The 19,897-nt window shown below is 49.7% G+C and overlaps 2 protein-coding genes across 3 annotated transcripts; one reads left to right on the forward strand and one right to left on the reverse strand.

Moving 5' to 3' along the window:
- Positions 1–351: 351 nt before the first annotated feature.
- On the forward strand, positions 352–6,998 carry UBE2A (ubiquitin conjugating enzyme E2 A; the record flags this gene model as incomplete). 2 transcript variants are annotated; one of them, XM_079541730.1, is made up of 6 exons in its annotated part: positions 352–395; positions 650–730; positions 812–837; positions 5,344–5,433; positions 6,385–6,473; positions 6,855–6,998. In XM_079541730.1, the coding sequence occupies 6 exons, from the start codon at positions 352–354 to the stop codon at positions 6,981–6,983; spliced, it is 459 nt and encodes a 152-aa protein (XP_079397856.1). In that variant the 3' UTR covers positions 6,984–6,998. The 2 variants fall into 2 exon arrangements, with proteins under 2 accessions (XP_079397856.1, XP_079397857.1); XM_079541731.1 differs by lacking the exon at positions 5,344–5,433.
- A 4,500-nt stretch (positions 6,999–11,498) lies between these two features.
- On the reverse strand, positions 11,499–18,988 carry NKRF (NFKB repressing factor; the record flags this gene model as incomplete). The annotated part of the gene is made up of 3 exons (XM_079541979.1): positions 11,499–13,486; positions 15,982–16,103; positions 18,795–18,988. 3 exons carry the CDS (start codon positions 18,986–18,988, stop codon positions 11,499–11,501), a joined length of 2,304 nt encoding a protein of 767 aa, XP_079398105.1.
- Positions 18,989–19,897: the final 909 nt, after the last annotated feature.

A 19,897-nucleotide genomic window follows, 5' to 3' on the forward strand; every position in this document is an offset into this window, starting at 1 on the left:
CGTCACGGGCTCTGCCGCCCCCCCCGCCCGCCGCTGCTGTTGGTACGGCCCGGCGCCTCGGGCCCCGCCCCCCGCCCTCCTCCCGCGGTGGGAGCGGCCGGGCCGGCAGCACGGCGGTATCCGGCTCCGCCTCCCCCCCCCTCCCGCGGCTGTTGGTACGTGCCGGGATCGCCCGGCAGCAGGCGCAGGGATCGGTGCGGCCCGGGGTCTCGCCCCGCCCCCGCCTCAGAGGTAGAGGCCGCGGCCGCTCCCGTTCGCTATCGCCGCCGCCTCGGTCGGAGATCGCCGCCGTTCCCGGGCGCCCCGTCCTCCCTCCGGCGGTGTATGAGTGATTCGTAACCCCGACTCGCCATGTCCACTCCGGCCCGTAGGCGCCTCATGCGAGACTTCAAGAGGTACCGAGGCCGCCGGCGGAGGGGCAGCGGGGGGGCGAGAGGGTGCGGGGCTCGGGCCGCCGGGCGCGGAGGGGGCCGCACAACATGGCGGCGGGGCAGGGCGCGCTCCGCCGATTGCGTAGCGCCGGGCCGCGCCGCCCGCGGCGGGTTACGCCGTTTGCGCAGCGGCGTCCGGCTCTCCTCCCGGGCTACGCCGAATGCGCAGGGGCGGGTCGGGGGGGCGCCGCGCTGAGCCCGCACTGCTGTGCCCGCAGGCTGCAGGAGGATCCCCCGGCCGGGGTGAGCGGGGCTCCCTCCGAGAACAACATCATGGTGTGGAATGCCGTCATCTTCGGGTGAGTGCCGAGCGGCGGGGGGCGGGCGCGGGGCCGGCCGGGCGCCGCCGTAACGCTGTGCTCTGCTTCTTTCCCCCGCAGGCCCGAGGGAACCCCGTTCGAGGACGGTGAGTGTGGCTGCGGGGTGGAGGCTGGGCGTCACGGCAGCAGGACGGGAGCCGGGGGGGGGGAGAGCGAGGTTTGAGGGAGTCCAGCACGGCCCAGTGCCCCGGGGTGTGTTCGGGAGGGGACAGCAATACGTGCAGCACGGCCCAAAGCCCGGTGTATGGCTGCTGCCATAGTGCCATCATTTGAGATACGTTCCTTCTGACGTTTCGGTGCTTTGCCCGTAAGTCCCGTGCGAATGGAATTCTGTGTTGGCATCTGTTCTGTTCAGCTGCAGTCGGTGGTACCCAGGGTTAAAGGTTGAAAGCAGCTTTTAGTTTCTATAGCTGCCTCCACAGACTCTGACCCAGGCCTTCTCTAGGCAGCTTCAGTTTGGCCTCGATGCGTCTTACAGCCTTACTGATGTTGTGAACACTTCAGCATCACTGTGAGACCTTGTTAGATGTGAAATGCTGTCCGAATGAAATCAAGGATACATTTTTTAAGACACTTTGGGTGCAGTCTGTAATTAATCCTAGATCTCTGTGACTCATGCCAAAAATATAATCAAAACTTCTCAACTCTTACATCGTTCTTGACTAGCTGCTTGTTTATCATTGGGTGAGCATCTGAAAATCCAGATGTTTTCTGTGAGGATTTAATATATTTTAAGTATTTCAGGCTTAAAACTCCAAAATCTACAGTTAATACTTCTAATTGATTAGTTAAGAATCCTGCTGGAGGAGCTTTTCAGAGCACTAGTGTTTGGAGCTTCCGTGTTCCATAACACTGTACATAAAGCTGGTAGACCAAATGCATTCTGTTATCTTTCTTATAGAATTGTTTGAGCTGGAAGAGACCTTTAAAGGTTATTTAGGCCAACCTCTGTGCAATAGACAGGAAAGCTTAGGGTTGAGGGTTCCCTTAAACTTCACTGAGGGTTGCTTCTGCTGCCTGGCCTCCTGTTGTTCTGCTTCTCCCAGCAATCTGCTGTCTGGCAGAGAGGCTCTCCCTGCAGTGTGGTAAAGCACCGGTTGTTGCTGTGGTCAGTCTCTTCCAGTACAACATGAGTTTAACAGGTAGCATAATGGTTGTTTTCCCATATATTTCCACCTAGTTGCAGAAGGTTGAAGGCTGCTTTAGAGATCTGTGCTGGTTTGATTTTTGTCTGTGCTCGGGTAGCATTGTGCCTTTATCTTGAAAACTTGTGGCACCTTGTTCTTGCAGCAGCCTGAAGTCCACTTGCCTATGCTACTGCTGTCCTGTTGCTTTGGCTGATCTTACAATCTTGGTGGGTGATGAACTGCTGTTTTCTTAGCAGTGTTTTTCACAGTGCACTCTCAGGAAAGCAGATCATGTTTGTCACTGCTTCTCTGGGACGTACTTTATGTTGTGCTAGATAACAAATGCTGGGTGGAGCCCAGAGATATGGCACTGCTGGTGCCTGCTCTGCTGTCTCCCTTCGGTGAGAGGACAGGTGGTAGCACAGTTCAGATGCAGTTGAGCTCAATGTAGTTAAAATTAAGAAGACTTTTATTTATAGTGTGGAGCTGTTATTGGGGCTTGTTTTGTTCGTGCTCTTGTGGATCCAAGGTACACTGGTGCACCTCTGTATTGTTGTTTCTAGTCTCTGTCCCTCCTGGGTAGTGCTGTAAGACTTCAGGTTGTGAAAGTAGGCTGTGAAAAATGTCAGTTGTTGTAGCTTTAATAATTTCAGCATGGTGGGAACTGCTGTTCTTCATCCTTGTTCTGGTGAGTCCCTTTTTCAGTCTCAGCTTCTGAGGTTTCATAGCTTTGCCTGAACTGAAAGCCCTAAGCTCAAATGCATGTTTACGTGCTGTTCAAAATGCTGATAACAACCCTCCCTTCCTTCCACCTCCAGACATTCGAGGTGTCTTCTCAACTGAAGGATGACTTGGCCTGTGAGCAACTGCTAATTTAGATCAGCAGCAAAACTTCCATTTCCTGCTTTGAAAGCATTGAGTTGCAGATGTCTGCAGCAGGACCTCAAGGATGTTTATTTTGCCTTTACCATATTTCTTAGAATCTGTTGTGCTTGTGGCATGTGAACTGGTCATGTTGCCCCTGTGATGGAAACCCAAGCTCCCCCAAGCTCTACAGACCCGTTTCTCTGAAGCTGAATTTTGATGCTGTGGTTAGCGCAGGATTCCTGGCGTGAGGAGAGTTAAGTAACAGCTGCTGCAGTATCCTGTCTTCCTGTCATCGTGCAGGCAGCTTGAACAGAGAAGGCAATGCATTTGCCCTCAGTATGGCTTGTCCATTACCAAAGGAATACGGGGTCAGTATCCTCAGGTGGGGGAGGCAGGGCTGTCACTGCGTTATGGGTGCTGATGTGGAGGCTTGGCAGGGCTGTGGGCACTGCGGGGCCAGGCACGGGGCTTGGAGGAGGCTCCTCTGAGCTGAGGCAGGAGAAACAGATGGACGAGGTAAGCGCAGAACAGACGTGGGAATGTTCAGGGAGCAGGATGATCCCAGCATTTGTAGGATGACAGCGAATACAAAAACCTTTGTTGTAAACTTGGCTGTCAAGAACAGGTTGGAAGGATCGCGAGTTGAAAGCTGTCAGGTTGGTGATGCTGTGGACAATGAAGGACTCGTCCCAGCAGTGTGTTGTTGTCACACCCGTCCTATTTGTGTGAGTGACCCCGGGCTGCAGTTCACCGAGTCCTTGGAACTGTCTGCTAACAGAGATCAGCAGTGAGCATGCTGCAGGACTTCTTTCAAAGAGCCATTGCTGCTTGGGATCCTGACTTGAGTCGGGAGATACTGCAGCTGGAGGCTGCCCCGCCACGCACTCGGGTTGGCACTCAAAGTAATGCTGTCCTGTCCCCAGTGAGACGGGTGGCTTCCCCATTTGTAGTTGTTTTAAATGGATTCTAAGCCCATACTGCCCTTGATTTGTTCTTTGGCCATCTTATCTGTCTCCTTTTGCTTCAGTGGGTGTTCTAAAATAGCGTTCCTTTTCTTGAGTAAATTTACTGAACTTCATTATTTGAAGGTTTGAGCTTGATTTGTACCCTACTGCTTGCTTGGTCAGTCTTCCACAGTAGCGCCTGCTTCAGTACTTCCTGAAGAGGGTACTGCAAACCAGAGCTGGGAAACAGTACTTGGGAGTTCCTCCCGTGTTTGGTTGGTTCTAAAGCTCTCCCATCACCAGGGTTGTGCCTTGTGCGGAAGGGAGGTCTGGGGGATGTCTGCAGCTGGCGGTTTGTTACAGACTTTCTAGCCTGTTTTTCAGGCTGGTCTCAAATCTGTCTCTGTGCCCCTGGATTAGCAAGAGTAAAACTCAGTAGCCTCATTGCAGGCTTCCACTTCATTGAGTGATCTTAATGCACAGACTTCTCTTGTTTGGAAAAACTTTAATGTTCTTATTGTTCCTTTTGCTTTCCAGTAGGATGGCATGCTGTTGGCTCTGTGCTCTTACGTTTTTGAGCTGCTAATAAAAATAGCCAACAGGCAAAAACTTGTTTTTAGGCAGCTGAGGCTTCCCACTGCACAGAAACTGTTCCACTTTGAGCTGCACGGAAAGCTGTCAGACATCCGTACTGACTTCGTGTGCAAACTGGAACATCAGAGCAATGACCTTTGTTATAGTTTACAGCCTTGCAGAGAAGGAATCCCCAGTAATTCCTGCAGTTCCGTACTGATCTGTAAAAAGGGGTCAAAAATCTGTTCTTTGGCTACCAGCTGTTGGTATGCTTGCCAGACAAATGAGGGAACAGCCATAGTTAGTGCCAGGAAAGTCCCAGCAGGAAGCGAGGATGAGCTTTGTGTCTGAGCCCCTGAATTCTCTTTTGGGCACTGAGTGGGGGCAGGGACGCTGTCCCTGATGGTGTCAGACCACCTCTTCAAAGCCAGGTGGTTCACCTGCTGAGCAGCTTGCCGTGGCTGTTAGTGTAGGGTCTGGTGTGCTCCTCCTACAGGAGAGCTGTGTTTGTACAAAGGTGCTTCGGGTGTTCCTGGGCTGCATAGGCACTTCATATCCCAGCATCTGCACTATGGTGGCAGAGTGAAGAGGTCACTAGCAGTGCTCAGTCCTTCACACCCATGTTTGGGCTGCTTATGTGTCAGACTGCTGATTGTCAGATTGCCACAGCCTGGAGAGAAGGGCTAAAATCAGTCAGGTTAGTGCACTGCTAAGACTGGTTGGGCTGGGACTTCAGCAGCCGTTCCCAGCAGAAGGGGAGCTAACCTGAAGTCAATGGCCAGATTGTTGTTTAGAATGTCTAGTAAGAATGCTGCTTGCAGTACTGCTTGCTTAACACTGTGATCTCATTACCTGATTAAAAAAAAATAATCCTTTGAATCTAAGCACCTTTTAGCATTGGCAGGAGGGACTGCCATAGCAGAGAGAAGTACCAGGGTAGGACTCAGCAGTCTGCATTCCGTGCCCAGCAATGGATTTACAAGCACAGTTCTATCAGTTTATGACTATATAGGAATGCTTCTTGGTCATCTCATGTAAATCTGTTCCAAATAAAGCTAATGTATTTCTCTTTCAACTCCAGGAACATTCAAACTTACAATAGAATTCACAGAAGAATATCCAAATAAGCCGCCTACTGTTAGATTTGTCTCTAAAATGTTTCATCCAAATGGTAAGTATTCACACAGTACATTTAATTTAGCTTTCTGTAAGTGCTGTAGAAGTAGGCTTTTATTATAAGAGTTTCCACTATCTAATAAGCACAGTTCCAGTGTGCTTCTGTGTAGGTGACTGTGTGAGCTGTGCTCAGTCTTGAGATGAGTAGAAGATGCTTCCTAGCCTGCAGGTGGTGCAGCACTGTTTTGCAAGGCTCCTCTTTCAGCTGTCTGCTGATACATGAGACAGAAGAGAGAACTTGAACTTTTCAAGTTATTTGCTGTTCTCTATACATACATATACATAATTACACTTGTGATTGCAGTTGTCTTTTTTTTTCATACAACTGGGGGCCTGTATGAATGCTATACCTTGAAATGCAGTACTGGTTTCCAACTACAGCCAGTAAATCACTGAATCAGTCCCTTCCCTTGGTTCCTTTTCTCAGAGGAATACTAGCTTCATGCACACCTGCACCTTATCAGGTATAGATAGCTAAGTAAGCTGCATACACATAGCAAGTAAGCCTGCGTGGGCTCAGCGCACTGAGGGAAGGTTTTGTACAGCTGTCATGAGACTAGGCATTGGTGCTGTAGATATATTCTGGGGAAACCTTGTATGTAAACAGGTCTTTTTTTAGTGTTCCCTATTTGGATCACATGTGGAAAGCTTAACATTTTTGCCTTCAATCTCTCGGTGGTTTCATCTTTCCATAGCGGTGGCTGCAGTGTCACAGAGAAGCTTGGCATTGAAGAATAAGCAGGGTTTGAGCTTGAATGCTTGAGGCAGCTGCCAGTGACAAGCTTCATCTCCTACACGCAGGCCTGTCTGTGGGAGTTCAGTCTGCCACACAGTTCTGGCTTCTGTCCTGTTTGTCAGTGTATGGGTTTTCAGGATCAGACAATACTAGGGAAAACTGAGCAGCTGTACAATTTGTTTTAAGCCATTCTTCTTGAACCTTTTCTAGTCTATGCAGATGGTAGTATATGTCTGGATATTCTTCAGAATCGTTGGAGTCCTACTTACGATGTCTCTTCCATCTTAACATCCATACAGGTAAAAAAGATCTCTGCATGAAAAGGCAGAATGAAATTAGGATGCTTTCTTTTTAAAAAAAAATAAAAATAAAAACAACTCAGGAAAAGCACTGTTGGCTCCTCAGAGCCAGTAAAGGAGCTAAATGTTGATATATTTTTAAGTGTGAATACTTACTGTGTGTAAATTAACCAGCCTTAGAGCTGCACAGAGGTTGCTGGAGGTGCCAGCTCTGGATTGCATGGCCAAAAGCTTGCAGTAACTTACAGCTGGGGCAGCGCAGGGCGCCCTGCCCTTATCTGGATGAACTTCTGCCCCCTTACTAACACGGGTAGTTTAGGGAATACATTGCAGGAGCGGTGTACGTCCACGTGTCTGAGCAGCTTTTTTCTTTTTGTGCAGTCTCTGTTGGATGAGCCAAATCCCAACAGTCCAGCAAACAGCCAGGCAGCTCAACTATACCAAGAGAACAAGCGGGAATATGAAAAACGGGTTTCTGCAATAGTAGAACAGAGTTGGCGTGATTGTTGACCCAGGATGATGCAAATGAACACTCTGGTGATGAGGAAAGTATATGAAGTGTCTGAGTCATCTTCATCCTAGCATCGCTGCATTTACTTTGAAAGCAGAATAGCTGTTGTGCCGTTGCCACCCTCCCTTGCTGAAGCTTCTTCTCCTTGGACATAATAAAGCACCCACTTTGAAGTCAAATGTACTGTACTTGGGTTACTTGCAAAAGAATTACTGACGCTGAATTCATTTTCTGTGGTCCCTCTCCAGTCTTAGGGCAGTATTGTGCATTTCTGTAGTGTACACTAAGCTTTTAATTGTAATTGTGTTATACACAGTGATGCTTATGTGTAGCTTGACAAAAGGGATGTTTATATACATACACATTTTTTAACTGATATTACTAAAGTGCTGATCTGTCCAGGCTGGTCGTTTACTATTGGTTTAGACCCCACTGCATTTGTAAGTACTGAGTGAAGATGTTTTTTTCTTCATTTGCATTGGTTTCCCAGCTCTTAACTAGTTTGTAAGAACGCCAGTCACTTCTACACTTCACAGGGGAGATTTATGTACAGATATACATAAATCACTTCAGGTGTGGTACTTTGATCTTTACTTGGGGTGAGAAATAAAACCTCTTTGTTTTTTTTTTTTAAAGTAAAGTAGTGTGTTAATGGACATGCCCATGGAGACTGCTCCACTGACGTCCTGTAGTCCTGTTACTGAGGTGTTACTGGACAACAGCAGATAGAGCTGCGGTACTCTTGAGTTACAGCCCTTCTGTATTAAGGAAGGGGTAAAACCTGAAGCGTTCCAGAGGTGGAATTATTCTCCTTTTAGTGTCTTCTTCCCTCCCCTTATCTTTACCTGAGAAAGATAAGTTATTGGGTATCCAGCTTTGCCTCGAGGAAAGTTTGAATAAAGTATGGGGTAGGCACTTCAGTCTCTGCAGTTCCCAATCTTTGTAGTTTACTGTGGTTTATGTGAGCTACTGCTGCATGCTTGAGTTAGTTTCTCTTCAATTTTATCAAAGTATTTTTTCAACTCTGAGAAAACAGTTGTTAAGTCCAGACTCACTTTTTTGTACGGCTAAGTTTGTACATTTGGATACAGTTCCTAAAGCAGCAGTGTGGGATGAAACCTACAATTGTGTTGTCCAATGTTCCAGTGTCTTTTGTGTGCACATTGGTCTGTTAGTTAAGAAGTATAACTTTGCACAAGTAACCCATGTAAGAAACTGTACATTTTTCAAAACTTGTAAATAAAGTGTAACCTTAATGCTTATTGTATAAATAGGCAAGAGGTGTGTAACTGTGGTTATTCTGAGGCAGCAGGAGGCATCTCAGGCTGTGTGGAAACATCTACCACCAAAGCTGGGGCATGCTTCCAAATGCTTGGGGCAGGAGCTGTGCTTGGGCTGAGCTGTATGCTCACAGTGCAGAGGTACAACGTGAGCCCTTCAGATGGAGGAAGAACAGGCCTGGATCAGCTTGCAAGGAGATGGAAAAACAGGTGCCTGCAGGAAGCTCAGGACAGCACTCCTAGGAGTAAGCTGTTGCAAAAAAGCCTGCAATAGCATGTTAGTAACAGTAGCTGACAAGGCTCAGTAACTAACTGACATGAGAGTCATACTTTTGAAGGGGAGCACGTGATGAAAATTACTGGCATCTAACAAAAGCAGGTACTGCTCCTTGGCTGCACGATTAAGACAGCCTGATAGGTTCTTAAAAAAAAAAAAAGGCATTAGCCCATGTGTGTGACAGCGCTGCACGCACTGGGCAGGCCTTCTGCCTTACGCAGGGCAGCCTTTCACCACTGCAGCTGTGCTTAGTCACACTTGCTAGCTTTCCTAAAGGGCTGTCTGAGCTGAACCCTTGTAATTGCTACTTTGCAATGTCAAAAAGCCAACTGCAAGAGGTAGATAGGGGTCATTACATTTCATGCACAGGGCTCAGAGCTGACAGGCCCTTTGGAGTGTATGGACAGTATATCTGGCGCAAGTAATCTTGATTCTTAAGCATCTGTTGTGCAAAACTTGCCCAAATCAAGAGCCAGTCGAGCAACAACCATCGAGTTACACAGACCAAGCTTAGGGCTGGCGCAGAGCAAACACCCAACAAACTTCCCAACGCCTGGGAAGACTGAAGCCAACCAGATGGTATATGAGGTACCTTGGCCATTTCCCTGTGCCTGTGTAACTATTTCTGCCTTTACAGCAGACACCTTTCTGAACGGCTCATGTTCGTCTCATATCATAGCATCACCTGCCCCACTCCATTTTTGTATCTCTTGCTACTCACTCAAAAACAAAGGCTGGCATCAGCCCTAAGGCAGCCAGAAATGAAAAAAACTCACCTTCACCGCTTTCCTATGCAAGTCCTTCATCCACTAAATTTCAAACCATACAGAGCTGGTTCCAGGGAGCTTACAAGCCACATAAACACAGGTGATGGAGCAGAGAGCAATTCTTCAGCTCTAACGGTCACCAAAAATACTCCCACTAATTCAACCAGGAAGCAACAGAGGTACCCAACCCGGTACAGATTTACAGCCACGAGGCAGGGATGCTACCCAGCATGGCAAACAGCATCGCCTTGTACAGACTCACTGCTGCTAACTACTGCTGTGGTGGTGCCACATCCAGCACCCCCTCCGTGCTGTTCAGCAGAAAGATTTCTCAGCCCAACACTGCCCTGGGGCTCTTGCTACTTTTCCCGGTGGCACCAAGCTCGAAGGACCTGCTGCAGAACCCAGCTAGGAGGGGGAGCTGCACTCCTGCCTGCAGGAATACTCGGAAGTAGCAGGCTTGTTCCAGACTCCTACACTGCCATCTGCTATAACCCACCATCCCTGGGAGCAGAATTCACAAGTAGAATGCACAATGCACGAATAAAGAAAAACCCTTTCAGAGTTTTCTGCCACTGTCCTTCAAAGGCAGCAGCAGCAGCATGTTTTTATTTCAGGTGCCCAAGCTGAAGCCACCCAGTTAAAGACAGGAAGAGATGCTCTCTGTCCCAAGCGAGTCTTACCTGTAAGTGAAGTCCTCCAGGAGAACCTCCTCCTTTTTTTGGCTGAAAGTTTCTCCAAATGCACATCTCTAGGATCTTCTGCTCCATCAGCGAGGCTCAGTCACCCAGTATTAAAAAAGAACAGTGTAAGAAATGAAAACACAACATAAAGAAATGAAGAGATAATATGGGAAGCAGATGAACAAAAGCAATAGCTGAGGCATAAGCCAACAGGAGAACGGGAAATAATTATCCCAGTAGGAGTGCTTTCACCAGCTGTCCTCACACAGAGAATGAGCAGGCCCCACTGGTGACAGAAGAACAGCATCTCTGGACAGATCTCCCACTCAGCTCTTCCAGGGTCTCTGCCTGACCTCCCTGCTTTCCAGGCACGATGTGGTGCTCCCCCAAGGCTCGCACAGCTCCATTTCGTGGCCCTGCTGGAGGCACGGCCCACGCAGCAGCACAGCCTGCCTCCCAGGCAGGAGCAGCAGAGCAGCACTCCAGACTCCAGGAGCAATTCAACAAGATGCCACACTTGACAGCACTTCCGAGCAATGCAAACATTTGCTTGCGAGTTGCCCTTGACATAGCACAAGCAGAGGTACATTAACAGAGCAGAGAAATAATTAGGCACAGATTTAACTTTGCTTGGGTTAAAGAGTGTATATTCAAAGTAAAAAAATAAGTTATGTAACATTCCCCACAAGCTACACTAGCATCTGACACGTGGGCTCCGTGGTTACCTCCAGTTTTTGTATCTCACACTCCTCTGTGGTATTTACACACGTCAGGCAGTGCTCCAAGGCTAAAATCCACTGGAATTACCTAAGTCCTGTACACTGGTGAGTAAGGTGCATTCAGTGACTGTCAGTATGGGGGGCTCAAGGTAAAAGCCTACGAATAAAGCCGTACTGTTACAGTGGGTAAGGACATTTCTCCACATACGTACACAGCACAGACATCTTGCTCCATACACCTTTCTTAAGAATAAATGCAGTTTTCACACGTTTCTTTTTACACAAAAGCTGACAAACTTGTTTGTTGGTTTTTTTTTCCAGAAATAAAGCTGTATTTTTATTTATTGTCATCAATACCAACTTTACATACAGATTTATTCCTCCAAACTGCATTTCCTTTGCTTTTTATCCTTTTTAAAACAAGGCATTTTTTCCTTTCTCCGTCAAAAAGGTTATGGAGAGTAAGGGAAGTATAATTTTAAATGGCGTCCAATTCTTTCTGGTTGGACATGTGTTTTTGCTATTACAAAACTATTAAAATGTGAAGGAACAAGTAATATCAAAGACATACAGTAACAGCACTACTGATGGCTGTTGGGTTGTGCTAATGTGCTCAAATAGAACTTGGCCAGTCCTAATTGTCTAGCAACATTTTAGAAATCATATGAGCAAAGTAAAAGATTTTAACGTTAACGTATCACGCAACAAGAAATGCAGCATCTTTTTCTTCAACCAGGTATCTAGAAATGTCTTTTGTAATTTTCACCAGTAAAATCGGGCAGTGAACCTCAATTTGCTTGAGGCATGATAAGCTCATAATGCCCAACGTGGCCTTCTTGCTTCAGCTGGTCCAACAGATCCTCCTTGCGCCGCTTTCTGCTTACCACCAAGTACCTGTCATGGCCCTGGCCATGAGATTTACTTTTGAGACCATATTTTTGGGCGATCTGATGTATCTGCTTCCGTTCATCGTTGGTCAGTTCTGTAGAGAATGTCAAGTCGACGTGACTGTCTGAGTGGGCATAGTTTCGAATGATCTGCTCAATGTCTCTTTTAGCGATTTTATTTACCCTCTCCACATCCAGCCCCAGCCCTTCCCTTTTAAACTGCTCCTTCACTGAAATAGGTTCTCTAATTCCTTCGCCATCCTTCCCGAGGCCACCACCCTTCCAGCCCATCTTTCTTAAGATTTGATTCCCAATGTTATCTTCTTTGATTTTCTGTTTCAAAGCATCCTCTGCCGATCGCCCCCGGATCTCATTTCTGGAGATGACGTCTTCAATGGTGCCTTTTTTCAGATTGTTAACAACAGTTGGCTGAGTCTTTTTGAGGATTTTCACAGCTTCCTCTGCTGCCTCATGCTTGACAGATTTCTTCACTCCGACTGCTTCTGCGATGAATTCATTTTCGAGCAGCACCTTGCACTTCCATCGCATGCCCGTCATCCTTTCGAAGACGTACTCGACCGTCATCTTGTTGAACTGAGCCGTGTCGTTCAGCGTGCACACCGGGTTATCGGAGTTCTCATAAACCACGAGGTCCTTCAGGTCCTTCTTCCTCCCAGAGCCTTGCGATGAGCGGCCCACTTTCTGAACCTGGGTCATTTTGATGGCTGTTAGATTCGACTGCGTCTTCTGCAAAATCTTCAGCGCTTCGTCAGCTGCAGCATGCTTGCTGGTCTTCTTAGTGCCGTATCCCTCAGCTAAGCAGTGATCTTGTAGAAACACTCGGCAACGCCACATGCGGTTGGGCATGTAGTCATATTTATATTCAACACACATTTTGTTGTACGAGGCAGAATTGTTAAGTATTCCTATTGCGTCGCTGGCATTCTCAGTGAGGACAAAGCTCGTCCAGTGCTTGCTGGCGTTAGGGGAAGCTTTGGCGGGTTCAGCGCCGGGCTGTGCTGGGACACAGTCCCTGTTGGCTACTACAAACTCCTCGTGAGGTTTGAGAGCAGGAGGGAAATCTGGGCTACTCACACCTGCCTGGCACACCACCAGGTCTTCGTGGTAGGTGTGCCTGAACTTCCGCTGCACAACCCGAACTTCTACAGACTTCTGCAGCAACTTGACTGCCAGTTCTGTGGCTCGATCCCTGGATCCATTTTTGCTGCCGGCGTAACCAGTGGTCAAGTAGACATTCTGACATCGTACTTCACAAGCAAAGCCATCTGTTAGGAGCTTCTTACTCTTTGGGAGGTCGGCGGGGGCAATTTCTTTCAGAGGAACATAAATATATTCAGGATTTGTCTTGCATGCCTGAATTGAACGTGTCAAGAGATACGTATAGTTAATTTTATCGGTCCCAATGTTTGTGTCTGGGTTAGCAAGATTTTTCCAAACAGCTGCTGACAGTTTCTCAATAAAACTCTGCTTCAGCACTATAGCAGATGGAGGGAAAGTCTCTGATACAGACTGGACAGCTGAGGGAGGAACAGAAACCTGCAATGTGCCACTGGTGGCAACGTCCGTACTGTTCACAGCCTTACTGGGAGTCGCTGCTTGGCTCGCAAAGCCAAACCCAGCTGAGTTGGAGATGTGGGGATCCACTCGCTGGGCATTCTCAAAATGAGAATCTATACAGTTTTCAGCTGGCCGTGTCACACCGTCTGAATTTGCTTCTTGGTGCATTTCCTGTGTTTGGCTGTCCAGAGAATCTTCCTTCTTGCCATCCTTCTCAGCACTGGCTACGAAGTGGATAGGTTCAAAACGTGGCCGCACACGGAACCTAGGGACCTTCTGGGGAGGCTCAGGAACCTCTTTCCGCTCTGGACCTAAAGGGTGGAAGAAAATTACAAGATCACCAATAAATACATGCAGTGACAGAGAGAAATGCTTTCAGAGTCATCTCCAGAAAGAGCATGCAGAATTCGTGCACAGAATTACCTCTGAGACGCAAACCAAAATGGTTCCTTCTGAATGTCTGCAATTGATCAGAACAGAGCGTTTGTCCTTGTGCAGGTCACTTTGTGCTACCTCCAGCTTCTCATCTAGCATTCAAAAATCACTACATCTTCAGTTACAAGGATTTTAGGTCTGACTCGCTCACTCTGCCCCACAGCACTGCCCACTGAACCCATCCACTCATTTCTGAAGTGAGTCCACATTAATGGCAGACCCCATATATTAACCAGAAGAAATGCAGATGGGGAACAATATCCTGATATACAGAGCTCCTGCAGAAAATGACAAAGAGCTGATAAGCAAAGATGCTACGTCTAAAAGATAGCTACACAAGATCTCTACTGTGAAGACTTCTGCCACCTCAGGAGCAGAACACCCACGAGTCTGTGGGTTCCAATGAGATGCATCCCAGAGTCCTGAGGGAACTGACTGACATAGTTGCCAAGTTGCTTTCGATGGTATCTGAGAAGACGTGTCATCAGCTGAAGTCCCTGGTGACTGGAAAAAAGGCAGCATAGCACCCACTTTTAAGAAGGGCAGAAAAGATAATCAAGGGAGCTACCGACCTGTCAGCCTCACCTCTGTGTTAGGGAAGATCCTAAAACTCCTGGTAACTATGTTAAGGCATGTGGAAGAGAGGGAGATGACCAGAGGAGGGCCACAGAAACGATCCAAGGGATGGAACAGCTCCCTAGGAGGACAGGCTGAGAGCTGGGGCTGAGCAGCATGGAGAAGGGAAGGCTGAGGGGAGAGCTGAGAGCGGCCTGTTAGTATCTAGAGGGGCTGAAAGAAGAAGGGGACAGACTCTTGAGCAGTCAGTTGTAAAAGTACAAGGGAAAATGGTTTCGAACTAAAACAGGGGAGATGGATGTAGGAAGAAGTTGGGTTTTTTTAAGAGTGGTGAGGCACTGGCAAAGGCTGCCCAGAGATGTGGTAGATGCCCCATGCTTGGAAACATTCAAGATGAGGCTGGACTGGGCTCTGAGCAACCTGATCTAGCTGCAGATGTCCCTGTTCACTGTGGAGGAGTTGGACTAAATGAGCTCTAAGGGTCCCTTTCAAATCAAACAATTCTAAGATTCAGAGATTTTAAGACTGTACGGTGTAGCCCCCTCCCTCTGCACTGAAGTGGCACATGCATGCAACTCCACCAGGGGAGCAAAGGGCCACCTCAGCACCTTGGAATGAACCTGATCCAATGCCAATGCGTGCAGCTGTAATACAGGTCTGGTAACATCTGTCCAGTCATCACACTATCAGCATATTTATCATGAACTAGTTCACTGCAGTTGAAAAAGAGTCCTTCCTATGCAGACACTCAAATCACGTGGCAAAGCTCTTATGAGCATTAAATCCTTCAGTCGTCGCTGTTTTGATGAATTATGGCAAAGTTTACATTTCTTGCTCAACGTGGTATTTTGATGACTGCACTGCAGCAACATCTAAAGGCTCTTCCCAGCACAAGAGCTCTTTGTTGTGTGTGGCACACAACAGGGAAGGAACCCTTCCCACAGAGCTGCTGCCTAAAAGAAATACACAGCAGGGATAAAGCAGATTTTTCTTCATTTTGCAGATGGGGCAGGGAAGCCCAGAAAGATGACTGGATTATCAAAGAAAGAGAAGAAACTCTGGCAGAGCTAGGGATTGCATCCAGGTCCAGGGAGGAGTCCTGTACGTCCAAGCACCTGCATTTTAAGAAGCCACACTATTAACCAACACTGCCCCACAGAGCAGAGGCCTGCTGCTACATCCACAACCAGGCACAAGTGGCTCCCTGTGCCCTCCCTCCTGAGAAGTGTTCTGACAACTGGAGTGGAGTAGAGCCAGAGGAGGAAGCTGCCACACAGCCAGCCCACTTTGCCCACTGCATTTCCTCTTCTGGAACAGCTGCAGCTGAACCCCTATCCCTGAGAACAAGGGTCTGCTGAGCTACGTGCGACTCCTCCAGGCCAAGTAGGAAATAAAAGGAAAACACCCAACATCCATGCTCCAGGCAGGTCCTATCTGAAAACCAGTACAATAACTGCTTCTCAGCTCAGAACATCACTTCACTACATCAAAGAAGGACAGACATACGGTGGTATTTAATGCAGGTCCAATTCCTTAACATTGTAATTAGCAAAAATCTATTACATAGCAATTTCAAACAACAATTATAGTTTACTTAAGCAAAAAAAGAACTTTGCCTGAATTACATACGCCTGATGACATGGTACAGGAAGAGAAGAGTTGAAGTCCTGCAGTGCTCACTGTGGCCGCTGCTCCCCAGCCTGCCACGTTACCCTGCAATTGCCAGGCTCCCTGCAGCCCAGCCTGCACCCAGCAGCAGGGCCAGACCCCCATGACACACAACCAATGCACTCACTGTCAGGTGGGGACCGCTGTCTCTTCAGCTTCTTGCTGGGGACCAGTTCAAACGTCTGCATCTCCCCGATGTCGATGCCCTCTGCCATCTTGAGAACCTTTTCCATGACCTGCGAGCCATACCTGTGTGGATCCAAAAACAAACCTTGTCAGGAGTGCTCCCACAAGGGGCACCTGGCCCCACCACCAACCCCCCCGCACCTGTTCCAAGCCTAAATCACTCCTACAGTCTCTGTGTCAGCTAGGATTCCAGTACTTCAGGCCCGCCCCAGGCAGACAACTCAGCCTCGCACAAAGCACAGAATAAAACCAGGTCATTTATGTTTGAGATGCAGAACGTGGTCCAACAGAAGAGCAAGAGAGCAGGCACAGGCACATGTCACCAGCAGTGAAGTCACGGACACCAGATGACAAGGACGCTCTCTGCCTTTATTGACTGCTCTCTAAAAAAAGCCACACTCCTTTTTAGCTTGGCAGTTGTGCATGAGGGTTTTAAATCCCTGAGCCATGGAGAAGGTGAGGTGGCTGCAAGCATGTGGGCAGGACCCCATCCGACTCGGCTGTACAGCCCTGACCATCTAAGCTTTCCATCGCTCCTGGGACCTGACACGTTTTCAAATCATTTGCAAGTCCAAAGCTGAATGATAAAAAGGCAAGTTTTTCTTAAAAAGGCAAGGAAAACTTAGAAATACAGCGCAGAACGATATTCTGACAGCTCTGCACTGTGATTCAGAAAGGAGAAAAGGCAATCTTGCACGTGTGCAGTGAAGTGCTCATCTTCAAGACAGCAGCCAGTGAAACAGTAACCTAAATTAGCTTTTAAACACTCCTGTTCCAAAGGCTCTGTTAATCTGTTCACTGTTCACTCGGGAAATGGCCTTCCTGCTCCTGAGAACCAGGCAGAAACGAGACCCATGTGCAATCCTGAGAGATCTGCACACAGCAGCACAGTGTTTGCTTCACCCACTGACACCCAGCTCTGTGCCACTCCCCTGAGCGCGGGAAGAAATGCTGGGACAGATGGGAGGAGCGGTGCAGTGGTGGCAGCCCTCACCTACAGCAGGGATGGGAGCCCGGCTGGCTGTCTGCATCTTGCAGAGGGAAAAGCACGTTGCCTCGGACAGCGGCATCAAATGTGCTGCCCTCTTCTAGCAGGCTTCCAAACGGCATTTTGGGAGTGTCACTCCTCACAACAGATGGTCTCGTTTGGGGTATGGCCTGGAGGAAGGCCAACCTGTCCTGCTATCAGCTTGTCTAACCTGGTCTTTGAAACTTCACCTCGTGGAGGCTGCTTGTGAAGGCAGAGGACCCCACATCTCCACTCGTTACAACTGAAGTTTGTTACCTCTTCTGATTCCAGCAGCTGTGGAGCAGGCTGTACTATTTCCTCCTCATTTTACAGCTACCTTTAACATATCTGAAACACACATCTTCCCTCAGCAACCTCTGAACTAATTACACCCTGCTATTTAACTCCTTCCTCACATGTCATGTTCTCTAAGCCTCTGGATGTTCTGCAGGCAGTCTTCCAAATCAACACTCTGGTGGGTTTCATCAAAGGAACTTTTAGGGCTACAAATATGGTGAAGGGTACAGAAGGGAAGACGAAGAGCGGCTGAGCCATACATCCCTTCCCTTCCCAGGGAAGCTTCTCTGTGTGAAGCTCCCCACTGCTCTCCAGCACCGTGCTCATGCTGGAGCACAACACAAGCTTTGGGGAAATAGCCTCACCAATATGAGCCCTGCACATCACGCCTCAATCTGCTGCTTGTGTCTTCTCTCAGAGGTGCTGCTGAAGATGTTCATCAGGGAAACTACAGGCACTTACAGACATAACTCACATCACTTTTAGGATTGGAGATATCGCCACACAGCTCTTATGATCAGCATCTTATATCCATACTACAACACTGCAATTCCCAAAAGCACCATCACCTCTACTGAGATAGCATAAAAGCTTATACACGGTCCAGAGAAACTAGAACAACAGCCTTGATTTTGAAACACTAATCCACGCTTTAGAATTCCACTTCAAAATGAAGCTCAATTTTGATGCTCACGGAGCATAACAGTTCAGTACTTGGATCCGAAAGAAAGAGGAAAACACGCAAGCCTACACCTGAAGAAGCTGACTTGGATCTATACAGATAATGCAGGATATTCCCTTAAGACTTTGGGACAGCAATGCCAACAAAAGCAAAGCCACGTGCCACTCAGGGTTTACAAGTCCCTTTTGGCCGCAGCACAGATTACTGCAGTTAGTTATTTGGCAGCCGCTCCTGCCTTTAGAGCATCACGTCCCATTGAAAAAACGTCCGAGCACCAGGCAGATCAGTCAGGGTGTGCCCGAGGCTCCTCCCCGCCCTACAAGTCCCAGTGCTGGCAGCAGCGATCAGACGGAGGTTGGAAAACTTTTCCATTCACCGGGCCGTTCTCGCAGAGAACACAAACTGCGAGTTCTGAATGGAGCGCAAAGGCTGATTTACGCTTAAAGGGACACTTCCTGCACAGCTAACTCACAGAACGCGATACCGCGTGCTTTAAAAGCTCTCGGGAGAAGAACATCAAGAACCGCTCCCAAAGCGCACGCTCACCTTGCAGCACCTCGCTCTCCCTCCTGCTGCCCCGGCACGCCGCCCTTCAGCAGGGATCCCACCCGAGGATCGCACCCCCATGCAGACCCCCCCCCAGCCCACCTCTCAGAGCTCCCCAAGCCCTCGGGGTCCCCCTCCCACTCCAGCTCCCCACGGCCTCACCTCGGGCGGCCCCCTCCCCTCGGCTCCTCACCCCTCAGCTCAGCAACGCCCCACTCACCTGCAGCCCAGGAAGACGTGGTTGCTCCACAGGACGGACAGCGCCAGCAGCCGGTCGATGGCGGCGCCGGGATAACTGTGCAGGTGGCGGAGGATGAAGCGGCGGCGCGCAGCCCAGTGCCGCTCGCTCTCGCTGTACTGCCGCCACCGCTCCAGCACCGCTTCGGGCACCGCCTCCGCCGGCGGCGGGGACATCGCTCAGCAGGCACAGCGGCCCCGCCCCGCCGAGGAGGGAACGCAACCGCCGGGCACGGGGCCGGGCGGCGGCGAAGGCGGCCCGGGCCCGGAGGTGAGCAGGCCCCACGTGCGGCCCGGGCCGCGCCTCGCCGCCGGACGCCGGGGAGCGCCGCCCGGCCCGGCCCGACCCGGCCCGCTCCGGCCCGGCCCGGCCCGGCCCCACTCCCCACGGCCCGGCCCGGCGGGAGCGCGCTTCCTCCTCCCCCTCCTTTCTCCACACCGAACCCGGCCCCGCTCTCGCGGAGCGCACCGGCGGCCTCTGTGTCACGTGGCCGCGCGAAACATCGCGAGACGGCACGAGAGCGTAGAGCCCTCCCCGCGGCGGAAGGGCGCCGCCCGGCGGCGGGAAGCGCGCGGCGCTCCGTGCGGCTACGCAGAGTGCGCAGCGCCTACGGAACGGCCGCCTGTCGGGAAGCCGCCGCGCCGCGCCGCGCCGGGCTCACCTTGGGCAGCGGGCAGCGGGCAGCCGGGCAGCGGGCAGCGGGCAGCGGGCAGCTTACCCGCGCGATGGCAGAGCGCAGCACAGCGCGGGCTGCCGTAGTTGCTGTTCGAAATGGGCCTTACCGCCCCACAGCGGTGCTGTGAGATAACCCCACCGCCCACGTGGGAGCAAGGCTGCTGGGCAGAAAGGGCACGGACACCAGTGAAAACACACAGCTGTGACTTTATTTCTCTGTTAAAATTAAATACTTTGTCGCTGCCACCATCTCACGTCGCACCGTGTTTCACCTTCCCTTAGATTTGCGCAGTTCCCCAAACCGACCCAACGACAGCGGATTGAAAATACCCCCCAGCTCCAAGCCCCGTGGAAGCCCGCAACATTTATATTATTAAAGACATAATTAGGAAGAAAAAAAAAAAAAGCTC

Source organism: Tetrao urogallus (assembly GCF_951394365.1).
Source record: "Tetrao urogallus genome assembly, chromosome: 13".
NCBI lineage: Eukaryota > Metazoa > Chordata > Aves > Galliformes > Phasianidae > Tetrao > Tetrao urogallus.